This window comes from Peromyscus californicus, unplaced genomic scaffold (genome assembly GCF_007827085.1).
Source record: "Peromyscus californicus insignis strain IS unplaced genomic scaffold, ASM782708v3 Scaffold_5__1_contigs__length_169319896, whole genome shotgun sequence".
Taxonomy (NCBI): Eukaryota; Metazoa; Chordata; class Mammalia; order Rodentia; family Cricetidae; genus Peromyscus; species Peromyscus californicus.
In genome coordinates this window covers 68,074,300-68,091,558 of record NW_026294573.1, presented here as the reverse complement: position 1 = coordinate 68,091,558, position 17,259 = coordinate 68,074,300, and the positions used below count along the sequence as shown (strand labels likewise).

Below are 17,259 nucleotides of genomic sequence, written 5' to 3'. Positions count from 1 at the left end.
GGAGATGAGAGCTAACACGCTGGCATCTGCATGTATGGAGATGAGAGCTAACACGCTGGCATCTGCACGTATGGTGATGAGAGCTAACACGCTGGCATCTGCATGTACGGAGATGAGAGCTAACACGCAGGCATCTGCATGTACGGAGATGAGAGCTAACACGCTGGCATCTGCATGTATGGAGATGAGGGCTAACACGCAGGCATCTGCAAGTATGGAGATGAGAGCTAACATGTAGCCATCTGCATGTATGGAGATGAGAGCTAACACACTGGCATCTGCATGTACAGAGATGAGAGCTAACACGCTGGCATCTGCATGTACAGAGATGAGAGCTAACACGCTGGCATCTGCATGTATGGAGATGAGGGCTAACACGCTGGCATCTGCATGTACGGAGATGAGAGCTAACACGCAGGCATCTGCAAGTATGGAGATGAGAGCTAACACGCTGGCATCTGCAAGTATGGAGATGAGAGCTAACACGCAGGCATCTGCATGTATGAAGACGAGAGCTAACACGCTGGCATCTGCATGTATGGAGATGAGAGCTAACACGCTGGCATCTGCATGTACAGAGATGAGAGCTAACACGCTGGCATCTGCATGCACAGAGATGAGCGCTAACTGAGCAGCTACTGCAGAGAAGGAAGGAACCAAGGAGGAGGGAAACTACCCTGACCCCTGTGATAGGATCAGGACACCTGAGGACCCATAAGAGGAGAAGCAGGGGATTTCGGGGGAGGCACCAGTGCAGCCTGGAAACCCCTTCCCAATTTGTGATATTCTGATACAGAACACTGACAGTCTATGAAAGCCATGAGATGCAGAAGCAAAAAATAACAAGGCGAGAGTCTCAGTTCTGATAGAGTTCGCAATCAGAGAATGCAGGGTGAACTAAAAGTAAAAAGAAACCGGGGACAGTCACTCAACTTCTGTATAATATAATCAATTCGGCAAAAGAATGAGCACCTCTGCAGGAGCATGGAGGAAGTGGTGGAGCTGATGAGCACCTCTGCAGGGGCAATATGGTGGGAACACAAAGGAAGTGGTGGAGCTGATGAGCACCTCTGCAGGGGCAATATGGTGGGAGCACAGAGGAAGTGGTGGAGCTGATGAGCACCTCTGCAGGGGCAATATGGTGCAAGCACAGAGGAAGGGGTAGAGCTGATGAGCACCTCTGCAGGGGCAATATGGTGGGAGCACAGAGGAAGGGGTGGGGCTGATGAGCACCTCTGCAGGGGCAATGGTGGTGGGAACACGGAGGAAGGGGTGGAGCTGATGAGCACCTCTGCAGGGGCAATGGTGGTGGGAACACGGAGGAAGGGGTGGGGCTGATGAGCACCTCTGCAGGGGCAATGGTGGTGGGAACACGGAGGAAGGGGTGGGGCTGATGAGCACCTCTGCAGGGGCAATGGTGGTGGGAACACGGAGGAAGGGGTGGAGCTGATGAGCACCTCTGCAGGGGCAATGGAGGAAGGGGTGGAGCTGCAGATCCTTAACCAGCCAAAGCATGGATACAGAAGTGACCACAGGCAGACATGAGGAAGATGGAGAGGTCATGGACATCTCCAAGATGTTGGATTTCAAGTGCTTGGGTACAAAACAAACTTGTAAACCTAATATTTGATTTGGAAAACACATCAGGAAGAATTCTGGGGCCTCTGTGACTCACATCATGATGTCAAAGAGGTGGTGAGACGGTTGTTGTCAACCCACTTGGGTTATGCACAGGGCTTCAGAGAACAGGATAAAAGGGCTACACTGATTCAATTTTACTGAACAGAATCTAAGCTAACATGTCAACCTGCAGGGGAAAAAAATATCGCCAACACCCTCAAGGGAAAAAAAAGAGAAATAATTTTCAAAATAATTTAGAAGTTTGAGATTGTTTTCTGCTTCCTTATCATATCTACTCCTGTCCCTCATGACAGTCATCATTGGGCCATAATGTAGAATTCACATTTCTAGAAGCATTCGGACACACACAAACATAGGTGACAGATGAAATCAAAGTCCTTCTAAGAAAAGGATTCCTTTACTTTTGAAAACTGTTCTGGTCAGGCGTTGTAGCCAGCACTTGGGAGGCAAAGGCAGGTGGATCTCCATGAGTTCAAGGACAGCCTGGTCTTACAGAGAGTTCCAGGCCAGGCACAGCTACATAGTGAGACCTGATCTTGAGACAAAAGCAAGGAAAGGGGGTGAGGATAGACAGGATGAGGTGGGTAAAAATGTGAGGGCCATGAAGAGTGGCTACCGATGCACAAGCAGTTGACGGAGCTTCACAGAAGCAGGTGACACAATGAGTGATGTGCAGAGATCCCAGCACTAGGAGGCATAGGCAGGCGGAGCTCTGTGAGTTCGAGGCCAGCCTGGTCTACAGAGAGAGATCCAGGACAGCCAGGGCTACACAGAGAAACCCTGTTTGAGAGCGGGGGAAGGTACTTCTCAGTCTGGGCAACTCTTACCATGCATGTGCAAACTAGAGTCCTCTTTGTTTTCACACTAAGAAGCTTCCTAGAAGTCATCTGAAACAGCCACTAAGTACATCTGAGTGGGAATACAGCTCTCTGGAGCCTTCTTTCAGGCAAACTTTATCAGGATAACAAATATCCTTCATTACCACTCTCAGTCTCAGCACTAACACACGGAGAGCAACATTTACTATTTTCTGTACAATGTTGGCAGGCTTCCCACCCAACACCAATATTCAGCCAAATGTTCATTACCTGCACAAACGTGAGTGCTGCTTTCTGTAGGAGACACTCGGCATAACAGATTTCTGCATGCATTTCCTCTATTAAAAACAAACACAATTATATTAAGACACAGTATTGCTCTAGATATTCTGAAAAGGCTGGAAGATAAATGAGCCCAAGAGAGACACAAAAGCCTAGATTGCTTCCGTGCTTCCAGAGAAACAGGATGAATTGTTCTTAGTCCTGGCACAGGATTTTCCTGGAACATGTGAACTGTTCAGGGAAGTCATCTCCATGCAACACTGACAGCAGAGTGAGGCTTGGACAGAAGAGGAAACAGACTGTTGGTTTGAGACAGGGCCTCACTCTGGAGTCCAAGCAGGTCTGGAACTCACTAAGTAGTCCAGACTGTCCTATATTCATAGCAATCTTCCTGCCTCAACAACTTGTTTGGTACTGTGATTATAAGCATGAATCACCATGCCTGATTGAGGAAAACAAAATTCAAAAGCCCTTTGAAAGAAAAAAACTACCTAAAAATAATAGTAGCATAAACATTTAGCAGTTTGTACAGATTGAAAAGGTTCATTAAACTTATGAATTCTAGCTTCTACACTATGATCATCACGGTCATCATGACGATGATCAGATACACAGTCAACCTGTGAACAGTCACACTCTGTGGAGTTGTAAAAACCTACTGTCCTGTGTGCACAAGTCAGGACTCCTTGGAGACAGCAGCAAAGTAGCTGTGCTTTCCAATTTATGGCACTTTCATACCTGAGCACAAGCACAGGGTGCTCACAAAAAAGTGCTATCAAAGCCATGCCCAGCCCAGGGATGTGTACACCACCCCAAACGTGCCCTGACTTCCTAGACACCCATGATACTTGCAGAGATCAGGGAAAGAAATCTTATGTTTCTACATAAACAAAATCATCAGATTCCTTTCTCCACGGGAGGCAAATTAGTATGTTATTTAAGTAAATGAGCTTGGAGGAAAGACTCTACCACGTGCTAGTTAGTACAGAGCTCCGCACAGGCCGCCCTTCCTGTCTGCTGGCCCACTAGTAACTCTACTTTGCTACTGAGGGTTAAATGAGTATTGTCTCTAGCGCTTACCAGACACAGCAAGCCCTGATGAATGCTGGCAACTGTCGCCATTACTGCTCTTGACCCATGTCTGTGCTGCCTGGTAAAGGTTCAGAAGGCAGAGGGCCTTTTCAAGTCACGTGATGGGACAACTCGGGGCAATCTGTGTCACTGGAAACAGCACTGACCAAACTAGATAAGAATGTAGGTTTTCCTTCCTTTACACACACATGACCCGTGGGCTCTCTCATAAAGACTCAGCATAAAATGTTCAATTTATGAGGAAGTAATATGCAGCTAAGCTCCCCAGCAACAGACAGGCAAGCAGGGTAGGAGCCACAGAAGACAACACCCAGACATCGTGCTGTCTGCACACATCTAGCATGGCCACCAGTCGAGATGGCAGTCTCCACGACACCTTCCCTCTAAGTGTGCCTCAGTTTTCTCAGTACCTTCAGGGGAACTCAAGCCGGCAGCTTATGTTCAGTCACCCGACTAGCCTCCTCCTGGGTAACTGTAACCAAGTGACAACTGTCTGGGGTTACTGATTCCAGACGGCACCTTGGGAAGAGATACTGGCCAGGGACAGGTGGGGAAGGGGAGAAGTCAGCACTGCAGAGGACCAGATAAAAGGCAAGAAAGCACAGGCGCCACTCCTGGAAGGGCGACAACGGGGCTGCTTTGGCGGGAGCTTGAGGTGCATGAGGGAGGAGAGGGCAGCAGGATGGAGAGGCCAGTCAAGCTGATGCAGGGCAGTGCCCAGTGTCACAGCTGGCCTGATTCGGCAGGCCAAACAGCAGGTCCTCACCAAGACCTGAGCAGAAGGGTGACTAGACCAAAGACAGACTTGAGAGTAATCTAAAGGATACATCACAACGCAGGAGGGCACGAACTCCATAAGTATTCTTCCTGCCAAATCTCTTTGCACATCCTAAGCATCCACTTCACTGCCTCCCTGAAGTCTATCTGAAGCCATTCCACACCAGCCGCCACGGAAGAGAGGAACAGTGTGTGTGTTCCACAGCAAGCGCATCAACAACTCCGTCCTGAACCATTATACCCATTCCTGAACACAACTAGGAACCTGAGACTGTAAACCAAAACCACCAGCAGGACAACAAATCCTACGCAGGAGCTACAGTGTTCTGCCATGCCCACTGTCTGGTTAGCGTCAACCTGATGTGAGCTAGACTTCTCCAGGAAGAGGAACCTCAAACTGAGAAAATACCCCTTCAGAGTGGCCTGTAGGCAAGTCTGTAGAGCATTTTCTTGATTGATGACTGATGTGGGAGGGCCCGGCAGGTGGTCCTGGGTGGTATAAGAAAGCAGGCTGAGCAAGCCATGGGGAACAAGCCAGTACCCATGGTCCAGGGAACAAGCCAGAAGCCAGTTCCCTCCATGTCTCTGTTTCAGTTCCTGTCTCCAGGTTCCCACCTTGGCTTCCCTTGAAAATGAACTGTGACCTACGAGCCAAATAAGCCCCATCCTCCCCAAGTTGCTTCAGGCCATGGTGCTCTATCACAGCAACAGAAAGCAAACTAAACACCCCTCAAACATAAAGTCTGTTTGGACTGCAGGAACAGACAAAGGCCCCAGGAATCACATGCAGCTTAAACTACAGAGCTTTATTCCTTCACCATGACTGGCTTACACTGTATAACTTCTTCACCAAAATGCCTCAACTGAAAATTCCTTAGTCCATGAAAGAAATTCATGGTACACTCAAAAGCTAGCTAAGCACAGCCTTTCTGTAGCAGTCTAAAGATGCTCAGAATAAGCTACAGACATGGGCTAGTTAATTTTTCATTAATTAATACCAAGTCCAGATTTCCTTAAATGCAAGGAGGAAAAATCAGAACATAATCATCAATTTTCCAGATGTGACAATTCAGTGTTTCCATCATCCATGTAAGATGTTTTCTATTCCCCTACAGGAGAACATGGGGACAGTGGGCAGAGTTGTGGCTAGGGGAAGCAGACCAGTTTAAATGCTGCTTCCAGAGTTGGTCACCTTGGCCACTTACTCTCTGTGAACATCAGCTAAACGTATTAGGACGGTTAATGTTAAGGAAAGCACCAAAATAGAGCATTATGGCATTTTAAAATTATTTACCCTCACACCAAAAATACCATGTCATTCCTCCCAAAACTAAGGTTTAAAACTCTCCAATATCACCTTCATACCACAAAGAAAAAGGGGAAAGAGGAGTCAGTGCCCCAGGGGAGAGGCCATTTGGACGGTGCTAGGAGGGAGAATACAGAGACCAGAGTCACTGGGGCCAATTTCATCTCTGTGGATCATCTCTGGAAGACTTTAGGCCTACCAGTACCAGCTTTTTTCTTATAGATGCTTCCAGGTCAGTTTCTAATGAAAAAGAAGACGGTTTCAACTGCCTGCAGTAACCAACAAAATACCATCTGTTTCTGTCATGGCTGAGTCAACACCACCCTCCTTCCCAGCAAGTCCTAAAGACGTGATGTGTCACAATCCTCAACTGTAATCAACACTCAAAACTCACATCATTCAAATGTGCACAACTTCTCCAACGTCCCAAACAAGCTGATAACACGCCTACAAAGCAAACAAAGCCCCGTGACAAATCACACTCGAGGTGTGCAGCATATACTTGATGATTCTGACAGCCATGCCCAGAGCTGTGTCTGCTTTGCCCAGCCATGGCTGCTTCCAGTGTTTCGTACCACCTCTTCTATGGGACAAGTTTGAAAAGGACGCTATGGACACAAATTCTCCTGAGACAGCACTGCTTCTACAGGATTACCTGGATGCTCCTTGGTGGTGGGCCACCCTTCTTTATAGGGCTGGTTAGACCAGTTCTCTCCTCATTTTACTGGGAATATGAAACAACTGACGTTGGTCTTCCCATCTATCTGATCGAGTGCTACAGATATTCCTGGACTCCAACATCTTCATCTGCTATGTAGACGAGCATTATCATTTTTAAAGTTATAAAAACTACCCAGATACAGTGGTGCACGCCTTTAATCTCAGCACTTGGGGGGCAGAGGTAGGCAGATCTCTGTGAGTTCAAGGTCAGCCTGATCTACATAGTGAGCTCAGGCCAGTGAGGACTACATAGGAAGACCCCTTTTCAAAACCAAAAAAAAAGTACTTTCACCTTGGAAAAATATTAATAGTCTGTATAAAATGAAACTCTGCAAGGTGGTTGAATACACAGGTTTTTTGGGAGAAAAAAAAACAGTATCTATAAATACTATAAAATTTCAAGCCCTGAGTTGCAGTAATTCTACTTTTAGGAAACTGACTCATGAAATACTTGAAAGATACAAAAAGACATGTACAAGGGATTTTAGGGCAGCCATATTTGCTAAAAAATGAAAAAATTAAAGCTGTCCTTCAGTGAGGAAAAAAAAAATCAACATACTGTGGTACCATCCTGTTCATGACTATATAGCTCCAAACAGATAAAATGCATTAACACACCCTGATGTGGGTCCAGACCACATCGGAGCACATGTGGTCCACTGCTTAAAAAAAACAGCAAATGCGTGCACAGCTGAGGGGCGTCGGGTGTGAGTGGCACGGGGAGGGGAAAAGGAGGGTCCCTCATTTCCGGCTTCACTGATGAAGGACAGGGAAAGGAAAGGGGAGCGAGCGTTCACCACACTTACCTTCACTCAGCTGTTCCAGCGACCCCCGAGACAGGAGACTTGAGAAGGACTCCACAACTGTGCATTTTTTCCTGTATCTGCAGTGGAGAAAGGCAAGGGAAGAGAAGAGGAGGGGGAGACAGCATCAGACTGGGTCACCGTCACTCACTGTCAGTTACGCTGGACCGCTCAGGCCCGGTCTGCAAGGCCAAGCCCTCCTCCCCCGGTGCCGCACACACAGTGCCCTGTCCTACACTGCCAACCATGAGCACTCAACCCACCGAGCACGGTGCAGAGGAGCCCACACACCCCACCGAGTACAAACCTGGCATAAACCTCCCCTCATTTTCTTGGCTAAAAGCAGAGTATCTGTGGTAAGCGTCTCCACGGGTGAAAAATGGACTTAAAGTGCACTATTAGGAAAATGCTCTTCATTTGAGGGTTTACAACATAATTACATGGAGATTCATCTTACCCACATTAAAATTCACCAGTACAAATAACTGCTTTCACTAAGGCCTTCTACACGAAGATTAGAGCTTAAAACTGACACTCTATCTCATTTTGATCAACCAAGAATGTCTAAACGCATCCTTAGGCAAATAAAAATTCCCTTCTGAATGTGTGGTTTCTCCCATATAGAGCAAGCACAGTCCCAGCTTGACCTGACATGGTACTCGGTTCTTAACTCATTTACCTCAAAAGACCTAGAAAGATGCTCTCTGCTAACCCTTCTGAAGCCTCCCCCAGACTCTCACTATAGTTCAGACCCCATGTATCCAGCAGTGAGTACAGGTGCTACAGCGGGAGCCATATTATACTTCCCCACAGGACTTCTTGAATTCCATTGGATGGAACTGAATTGCCCAAGAAACTCTGAAGCGGAAGGCCTGTTGCATAATTCTGGCCCGCCTCAAACACAGAGACCTTAGTTCAGCAAACTGCATCCAGCTGGCATTGTGACAAGAAGGTTCAGGGTCTCAACTCAAATAGTAACTACTCAGTCATACTTCTGGCAGGTTTGCAAGGCGTCCTTCATGGCAGAAATGCCATTCTGGATGTCCTGTTGCTCAAAGGTCATGATAGCCTGCAACACCACAATGGTACTGTATCCCAAGGCATGGTACATGCTCTCCTTGGCCCTAGAGAAAATACAGACAGTACATCTCAATACAACGAAAGGAAAAGAGACAGAAGTCCAGGCTTTTTCTGATACCAGCAATACCAAACCCTCACCATGCACGCTGACTTCTGTTCCATAGTTACTGAAATGATACAAGCTCTGAGAGGCCTGCTTTAAAACTCAAGTACGATTTAAACCCACATAACAGAATAAAGTGCTGCCGACAACATGCCTTTCCCTGATTCAGCACAAGGGGGCAGCCTGTAGATTCGGATCTAGAAAAAGTCTAAAAGCAAACCCAGGTTTCCAGTTGAATAACGGCAGCGAGCCATCTTAAAATATGAAATGAGTGAGGGTTGATGGCACACAATTTTGATTCTAGCATCCTGAGATGTGGAGTTCAGAAATTCAAGGTCCTTCTGAGTTTGAGGCCACCCTGAGCTACACAAACCTCTCACAAAAAAGAAAAACACCAAAAAGGAAATCTGAAATTTTTGCATGATACAGGGAAAAAGACACCTTTAAAACTGCTATCTCCACACTGACCCCACCCCTTGTTCGCTGCTGTAGGGGTGAACTACCCGGGGCAATGCTAGACTGTAGTAGATGTGAAACTACTAATTTATTTTCATCCTATTCTATAGAGAGGGGAGAGCTGGTAGACTGACCAACCCCACAACTACTCAGGCCCAGAACCAGGGTTATGTGTTACACACCCCCCCCCAACATCCACCCCATCTTTGATCTGCTGGAGCCCAGGTGGGGGCAGGGGGTGGGGTCGGTCCTTCAGACACAGGGCAGCAATGGGATGTCCAGAAAGAGTCCCATTGAGGGCCCAGTGTCCATAGTGTTGCAGAGACCAGGGACCTCGAACCAAACCAAAGATTCTTTGTGATGAATACCTGCATGTAAAGATGTATGGACAAAGGGGTTTACTGCGTGACTCACTGTGTCACACTGCAGCTGCCATGACGAGATTTTCCCTTCCTCCCTTTTTTTTTTTCTTTTTGATCTTAAATTTTATTTTGTTTTATTTTGTGGAGGGGGTTGCAGGGGTAGAGGGTGGATGTGAGGGACCGGGAGATGGGTGGGATCAGGATGCATGATGTGAAAGACACAAAAAATAAGTTTAAAAAAAAAAAAAGGCCTATTATGTCCTCTCCAGCCAAAGCCAAGAGGAAGCAAGAGTTTTGTAATCAATTAGGTCATGAGAAAGTCTAACACCTGGAACTCCTGATGAAATCCTGAGAGCTGAGGCTATCAAGCTTGGGACAACAGCCTGAGGCTGCTAGTTCCCCTCAAAGCCTCTTATGCTGATTATTTATGTTTGAAATATCAATGTGGGGCTTGTGAGGATGACTCAACGTCCCTAGGCTCCATGAAGCACATGCAACACTATTCCTTTCACCTTGGACAGAGCTTAAAGAGGCTTTGTCCTGAACGAGGGCGCTCCCCACTCACCCCAGAGTTATCAATGGCAGTTCAAACCTCCCATGCAAGTGGGGTGAAGGAGGAATTTTAACAGTGATAAACAGCATAAAGATAAGAGACTGTGAAACTACTAACTTATTTTCATCCTGTTCTATAAGCACATGGTAGAGAGGAAAAGGAGATCTGCCTGCAAAAAAGAATAAAGGAGACGGGACACGACGCTGAGTCAGAAGGCAAGCGAGTTAGCAAGTGGGAAAGCCCAGCAGACAGGCGGCGAAGGGAAGCCATGGTCCAGAAGATGGCAGACCAAGTCTGAGGGATACCAGTGACCACCTGACGTGAGGGATCGGATTCCCCGACTTCAGCATCAAGTCTCCCTCTAGCAAATTACAAAGATCTCAGCTTCTCTGGAGCTGAGTCTGGAGACAGGATGGGTTCTGCAAAGTCCGTCCCATGCAGAACTGAGGCCAGTGAGCAGGTGGGGTAGCGCGATGCCACGCCTGCAAAACTCAGTGCTGGTAACTTCCATGACAGAAGCAGGGAGCCCCAACCACATTCCTAATATCTTAAGCTTGATTTTAGCACTGAGATTCGGCTTCTCTAGCTACTCCCCTGCCATTTCTAAGGAAACGCTGGTCAGCGATGGAGGGAGGGCTCATGTGAAGACTTCACTTAGGAGAACAGACATGGGCCTCCAAAATCAGACACAACACCTGAGCAAGTGTGGAGACTGATAATAAGCATCAGAAATTTCCTATTGGCTACATATGAAAAGCCATCTCTTTAAAGCTGATTGATGGGGACGGGTCTCAATCCAACTAGATTATAAATACTGAGGCAGATACAGATCCATTAACACAGAAACATGACATCAGAAAAACACATGAAAAATATCTAATGAGAAACAGAGCTACTTACCATGGACGAAGCAACTCTAAGGCATCTTTAAATTTGTTACTTAGAAATAAGTTCAATGCCTCCGCACACTCTTCCAGACCACTCTTGAGATCCACCTTGGCTGATGAACTGAAGAAAAAACAAAAAGACATAGGTTTTTGTAACTTTTACTACTAGCACCTTATTCCAAGGCATAGGGGGAAGGGGACTATGGTGACCAGCTGCAATTCCCCCTTGGCCACTTCCCAATGCTGGGGCAAAGGAGCTTCCCTGCCCTCTGCAAGGCCGATGCTCTGAGTCTGTAAGAAACAGGTGGGCAGGAGAGAAGGCGCACACACGTAGTGCACACACAGGTGCGAGGCAAGGATGAACAGTGAGTACCCAATTGCCCACATGAAGACTTAAAAACACATAAACCTATGCAGAGGAGAGGAAGTGGAGCCATAGAGACAACAAGTGATTTCATTTATTTTGGGTTTGCTCTTTGAAACAGAGTTTGACACTAGAGCCCACGCTGGCCTGGACCTCACAGCAATTCCCCTGCCCCATCCTCCCAAGTGCTATCATTATAGGCATAAAACGCTGCACCCCATTTCCAGGCAAAGCCCTCTGACTGCAGGCAGTGTCCACTCTGGTGGTCTAGCCTCTGGCTCAGCTTCGAGGATGTGCATAGCACTGCATTCTCCCTGGAACCATTTCCCGAGTCGGCCAGGGGCGTGCAAAGATTCCTCCCTGTTCTTCTAGAGGGAAACAGAAGAGAGAAAAACGGCACCAAAGTACGGAGCTTTGACGCGCTGACTCTCAAAGCAGGAGCTTCAACACCCGTCTCTCTGACCTCCCGTTTCCTTCTGACTTCCTTTCTCTCAATCTCTTTTGTAACTGTAGCCCTGACCTTCAACTCACTGTGTCACCCAGACCAGCCTAGAACTGATGGTAACCCACCTGCCTTGGCTTCCTAAGCACTAGGACTTTTAAGCATGTGCTACCACATTCTGGGGCATCATTTTCCAAGTCCCAATGCCAACTCTGTCTATAACATAGCTGGGCCTCAACTTTCTTATCTGTAAAATGGGAGCACGGCCATCTATTTCCTGGGCTGTTGTGAAGCAGAGATCAACCGACAAACACTGCCCACAGTAGGCACTAATTAGACGAGGGCTTGGGGGGGAAAGGTCACACACATGGTGGCCTGACTCTGATGAGCACCTGTGATGTAGAGATGCTCCCTAACTGTTCTACAGTGAGGTGACTCATGGGAATATCTGGGTTCGGGGGAGGGAGAATTCCATGCTGCATATGCAGCAGGCAAGACAAAAAATGAGAGCCATGACAGAAACTAGGCCAATGTCAGAAACATAGTGTCATAGGGGGTGGAATCTATTCTAAGAACAAAGGGAAACGCATAGTCTCAGAAGTCCTGTCCCCTATCGGTCAGGTAGTGCACACCTTTAGTCCCAGTACTCGGAAGGCAGAGGCCGAAAGACCCCGGTAAGTTCGAAGCCAGCCTGATCCACATACCAAGCTCCAGGCCATCAGGGCTAACCTTCTTTCCTTTCCCTGCTGCTGAGTGCTGCTCCAAGCTTCTCTCTCACTGCTCTGCATCGCCCCTCCCACCCTCAGGTCTCCCTAAGAGGGCAGCTCATTATCCACTACTAGGAAAAGAGCTGTGACCAGGATGTTCTCCACCTCCGCATCTCAGCTGCCATGTGGAGGATCCACGACACCTGTCCCAGGCCAGGGCAAACAAACAAGCCACACCTCTCCAAAGTTGTTTTGTATGAGGTCTGCCTGGAACCGAACACGGCGACTCCCAGAAGTCGGCCAGTACTGCCTACCAAGGGCTCTGGTTTCCTCCTGGAGACACGCTTCCCTCTCTGCTCCCAAGGCCATGTCACGAAGGGAGGTTATCCCTTCAGAGCTCTAAAGCTCTCCCCAAGAATACCTTCCTGATGCCAGAGGTTTTGACTTCGTGGTTTCAGTCTTAAGCAGGCATTAGACACACCTCTGAGAGCTTGTTAGTACCTACTGCTGGACCCCACACTCAGAGCTTCTCACCCAGGCCTGGCATCGGCCCAAGTGAAAGCCCAATTTTGCTTTAATTCACCCTCTCTACCACTCTCAGACTTCTCTCCCTAAAAGAGATATTCCTGACACTGCCTTCTCAGATTAAGAACAAAAATGGCTGCCCATGGCTGCCACATAAAGTTCAACAGGCCCAGGAAACATATTCCCAACCAAACCTATCCAATCAGACCAGAACAATGAGCAAGACTCTTAAAAACAACCAGGCATCTTGAAAGGTTCATCGGCATGGGGTTCCCCTCAAGCCTGGCATGACAGAATGAAAAGAATCTTGAACTAGAAGTAAAAGTCAGTGTTTCCATTCTCCAGAGTCGTTCCTCACCCCACCCCCAGCCCATCTCTGTGGCTTTCACAACCCACAACCTGTTTGAAAGAAACAGAGGCAATGGTTGCTATGGCATGCTTTGTGAGTGTTCCTGCTCTGTTGGAGTCAACAGCTGTGTATAGTCTTGCAAAAGCTCTGGATGCTCCACCCACACACTCACATTCTAGACCGGCTGGAGCCCTGCCTGTTCCTGCCATGTATCCCCAGCAAAGTGAAGACTCCTTCCTAATTGTAATTTACATGATAGGCCAATATAAGGCACAATGGTTATTTTAGTCTTACATTTTTAAAAACATACAAAATAATGTATATATCTGGAATGGCGCTAATAGTATCCCTTACATCCCAATTCCATTTCTCCCTTTAACAATCACTCAATATGCTTGATTGCAAACGCTGTATGTCTTGTAGTGAATGAGGATCCTGGCTTTGGAGGCAGAGCCTTTGGCTCCGTTCCTGACCTTACCTCAATCCTACATAGGACCATGACAAATCACTTTTCGTCCCTAATCCTCAGTTTCCTAATTCATAATAAGATGTATCTAGCAAAAGCACCCACATTATAAGCTGCACTATTAATACATGTGATGTGCTTAGTGTCTGGGCAGAAGTCCTTGGATAATGGCAGCTATTAGTACCAGTATTCTGTTAAGAACTGCTTTCAGTAATTCAGAGTCATCTGTTCACATACCCACTCAACTGGATAACACCAAACTACTTAGCACTGACTAGAGTGGGGTCAAATCAAATGGAAACATGGAAGAGAAGATGAACCAAAGTCCAGAAAACCTGAGGAGGTTGCCCACAAAAACCTTGCTGGATCCACATGTGACTTGAAGTAGAAACTAGCCATCCGGGACTTACGGACCATGGTGTCTACAGCATAGGCGGTACATGAGGATTTTTGTCTTCACGACAGTGAGCATGTATGGGAGTGAAGGAATAGGTCCAGGGTAACAGAGAAGATGGGAACACTGGAGTCTTCACTGGGCGTAGCCAGATAAAGTTCCTACTTTCCCCAGTTTCCTCCAGGTCTCCTTGACCTCAAGAACTACAATCAAAGATTTCCCATACTGTACCAACTCTACTGAAATTGAGGAGCTAAATAACCAGATCACAGGCACCCAGCACAACTCCATTTTTTCTACATGAGTCTCTACCTTCTGAAGAATTATCATTTAGACTGACTTATTTGGGACAAGAAGAGAACTGAAGGATGGACAGTCATGGTTAGGCATGCTAGCAAAGGGGGGTTTGCTCTTCCATAATAAACTGAAAAGAACTTAGCAATCTGGGGTTTCCAGTTTCTTTGGGTCACTTCCTGATAAGGGGTTCCATGTCATTCCACACATCACACGTATTTCTCTTGTCATCTGGTTTTTTTGCTCTAGATTCCTCAACCATGAACCTACCACGAACGACAAGGCACTCTTTCTTCTCCCGTATTAACATCTGGAGGAAATGAGCACTTCCTCCCCTAGGTTCCCTGGGGAGGGGCTTGGTTGTTCTGCTTTCTGCTCCATTCCCCGCCTCGGTAGAAGGAAGACCCTGAGGCAGAGGGATCACAAGTTCAAATCCAGTGGGCTAGCTGACTGGTGACTGGAAAAGGTAAAGTGGATGAATGGGTGTGAGCAGCCCACCTGTTGCAGCTGCCACTGCTGCTGATGCCGCCACCACCACCACCAACGCCACCACTGCCACCGCCACCACCATCACTGTCACTGCCACCACCACCATCACTGTCACTGCCACCACGGCCACTGCCGCCACTACCGCCACCATCACTGCCACCGCCACTGCCACTGTCACTGCCACCACCGTCACTGCCACCGCCACTGCCACTGTCACTGCCACCACCGCCACTGCCACCGCCACTGCCACTGTCACTGCCACCACCGCCACTGCCACCGTCACTGCCACCACCACCACCGCCACCGCTGTCACTGCCACCACCCTGCCTCCTCTTTTTTTGTACTAGAGATTGAGTTAATTGTAGCCAATTCTGCCACTGAGTTCTATCCCCAGCCTCATCCAGCCTTTTCCTGAGAACAAGGTCTAAGGAGGTCTGTTCACTCTGTGATGTAATGAGCCATGGAGAGGAGGCTCTGCACCCAACCCACAAGCAAAGCCTGCAACTAAGAGCCTCCATCCTCTCATGCAGTCTTTGTGAAGTAAAAAGCTAAGAGTTCCATCTTCATGGGTCAGAACCCTTCACTGATATCCCAAGTACCTCTATACCAGCAGTTCCCAACCTGTGGGTCGTGACCCCTTGAGGGTCTATGACCCTGACCCAGGGGATACTTAAGACTATTACAAAACACAGATACTTACATTACAATCCATAAAAGTTGCAAAATTAGCTCCGTGAGTTCGAGGCCAGCCTGGGCTACCAAGTGAGTCCCAGGAAAGGCACAAAGCTACACAGAGAAACCCTGTCTCGAAAAACCAAAAAAAAAAAAAAGTTGCAAAATTAGAGTTATGAAGTAGCAACAAAAATAATTTCATGGTTGGGGGGATTACCACAGCATGAGGACCTGTTTTAAAGGGTTGCAGTGCAGCCAGGCGGTGGTGGCACACGCCTTTAATCCTAGCACTTGAGAGGCAGAGGCAGTCGGATCTCCATGAATTCGAGGCCATGGTCTACAGAGTGAGTTCCAGGAAAGGTGCAAAGCTACACAGAGAAACCCTGTCTCGAAAAACCAAAAAAGAAAAGGAAAGGAAAGGAAAGGAAACAAATAAATAAATAAATAAATAAATACATACATACATACATACATACATACATACATAAATAAATAAATAAATAAATAAATAAATAAATAAATAAATAAATAAAGGGTTGCAGTGTTAGGAAAGTTGAGAAACACTGCTCTACACAAAAATGCCAAGGAAACAGGTCTTCCCAAGAGGAACTTAACCCTTCCAACATGCAGAAGGCGAGAGGGGCATGACTTTACTCTTCATAGATCTTTACTAAGGAGTGTGGGATTTTCCAACATTCTCCAATCCAAGACCCCAACTGTACTCAAAGACCCCAACAGCCCTCCTGTCTAATGATTCAGGCATGGAGGTCCAGAGGCTCAGAAGCCTACAGCAAATAACCGGAGCAGACTCTCCTGCTGTCTTTTTCTCTTTAATTAGTAAAGGCAGAGGGGACACCCCACAAATTCGCATCGACAGTGGGCTGTGCAGGATTTAAAAAGGCATTTACCTCAGTTTCCTCCTGTCTGAAAGGAACATAGCCAGGCACTCATAAAGCTAGCACATAGGAGGCTGGGGCAGGAGAACAAGATCAATGCCAATCTACCTGCAGGGCCCGACCCTGCTTTAACAAGCCCCTCATACACAGATTGATTCAACTCTAATTGTGTTCTTGACAAGCAGTGGCTCTCTAGACGGCCTTCTTTACCAAACAATCCAAACAAAGTCCCCTCCTCTCACACTGGCCTCTACTCAAAAGTCTGCCACAATCAATGACTTAACCATTTGGGAACCTCACCCTACTATACAGTCTCTGGAATTCTACCTCCTCAGTGGCCATAATTTCCTTCATGATGCTGAGACTCCCCCAAAGCAGCCTTCATTAGTAACTGACACTGCTTTGTACCCACATGGGGCTGAAGTGGTACCCATGCTAGCAAGTGAGGAGTAAATAGATCTATAAGAGGCTTCTCTCCATCCCTTTAGCCTGAGACCCCAGACTCCTGCTTTCATGAATTCTTCAAATACATCACAACGACTATGATACACTTCATCCTTAAGATCTGAAAATGAACAACTTTTCCAACAGCCCACCTGCATGGAAAGCTATCTGAGTGAAGACCTAAGAGCATGTCTCCTCTCTAACTACGGGGTACAGTAAGAGGATGAGGTGAAGGGAAAAGTCTGGGCCAACAAGGAGTCTCTCCTCACTTTTCCAAAATGCTTAACACAACTACTTCAGCAACTAGTCTATTAAGAAACTGGAGGTGAAAAGCACA

At 47.2% G+C, this 17,259-nt stretch overlaps 1 protein-coding gene across 3 annotated transcripts in view; it reads right to left on the bottom strand.

The window, feature by feature from the left end:
- The window catches only part of Ttc39b (tetratricopeptide repeat domain 39B), a 112,102-nt gene that overhangs the window by 36,784 nt on the left and 58,059 nt on the right, over nt 1–17,259 (bottom strand). For all 3 annotated transcript variants that reach the window (XM_052715114.1, XM_052715116.1, XM_052715115.1), the window contains 4 exons: nt 10,894–11,001; nt 8,432–8,563; nt 7,443–7,519; nt 2,730–2,797 (listed from right to left, as the gene is read on the bottom strand). In XM_052715114.1, the coding sequence (XP_052571074.1) occupies nt 2,730–2,797; nt 7,443–7,519; nt 8,432–8,563; nt 10,894–11,001 (385 nt within the window). The remainder of the gene's footprint in view (nt 1–2,729; nt 2,798–7,442; nt 7,520–8,431; nt 8,564–10,893; nt 11,002–17,259) is intronic.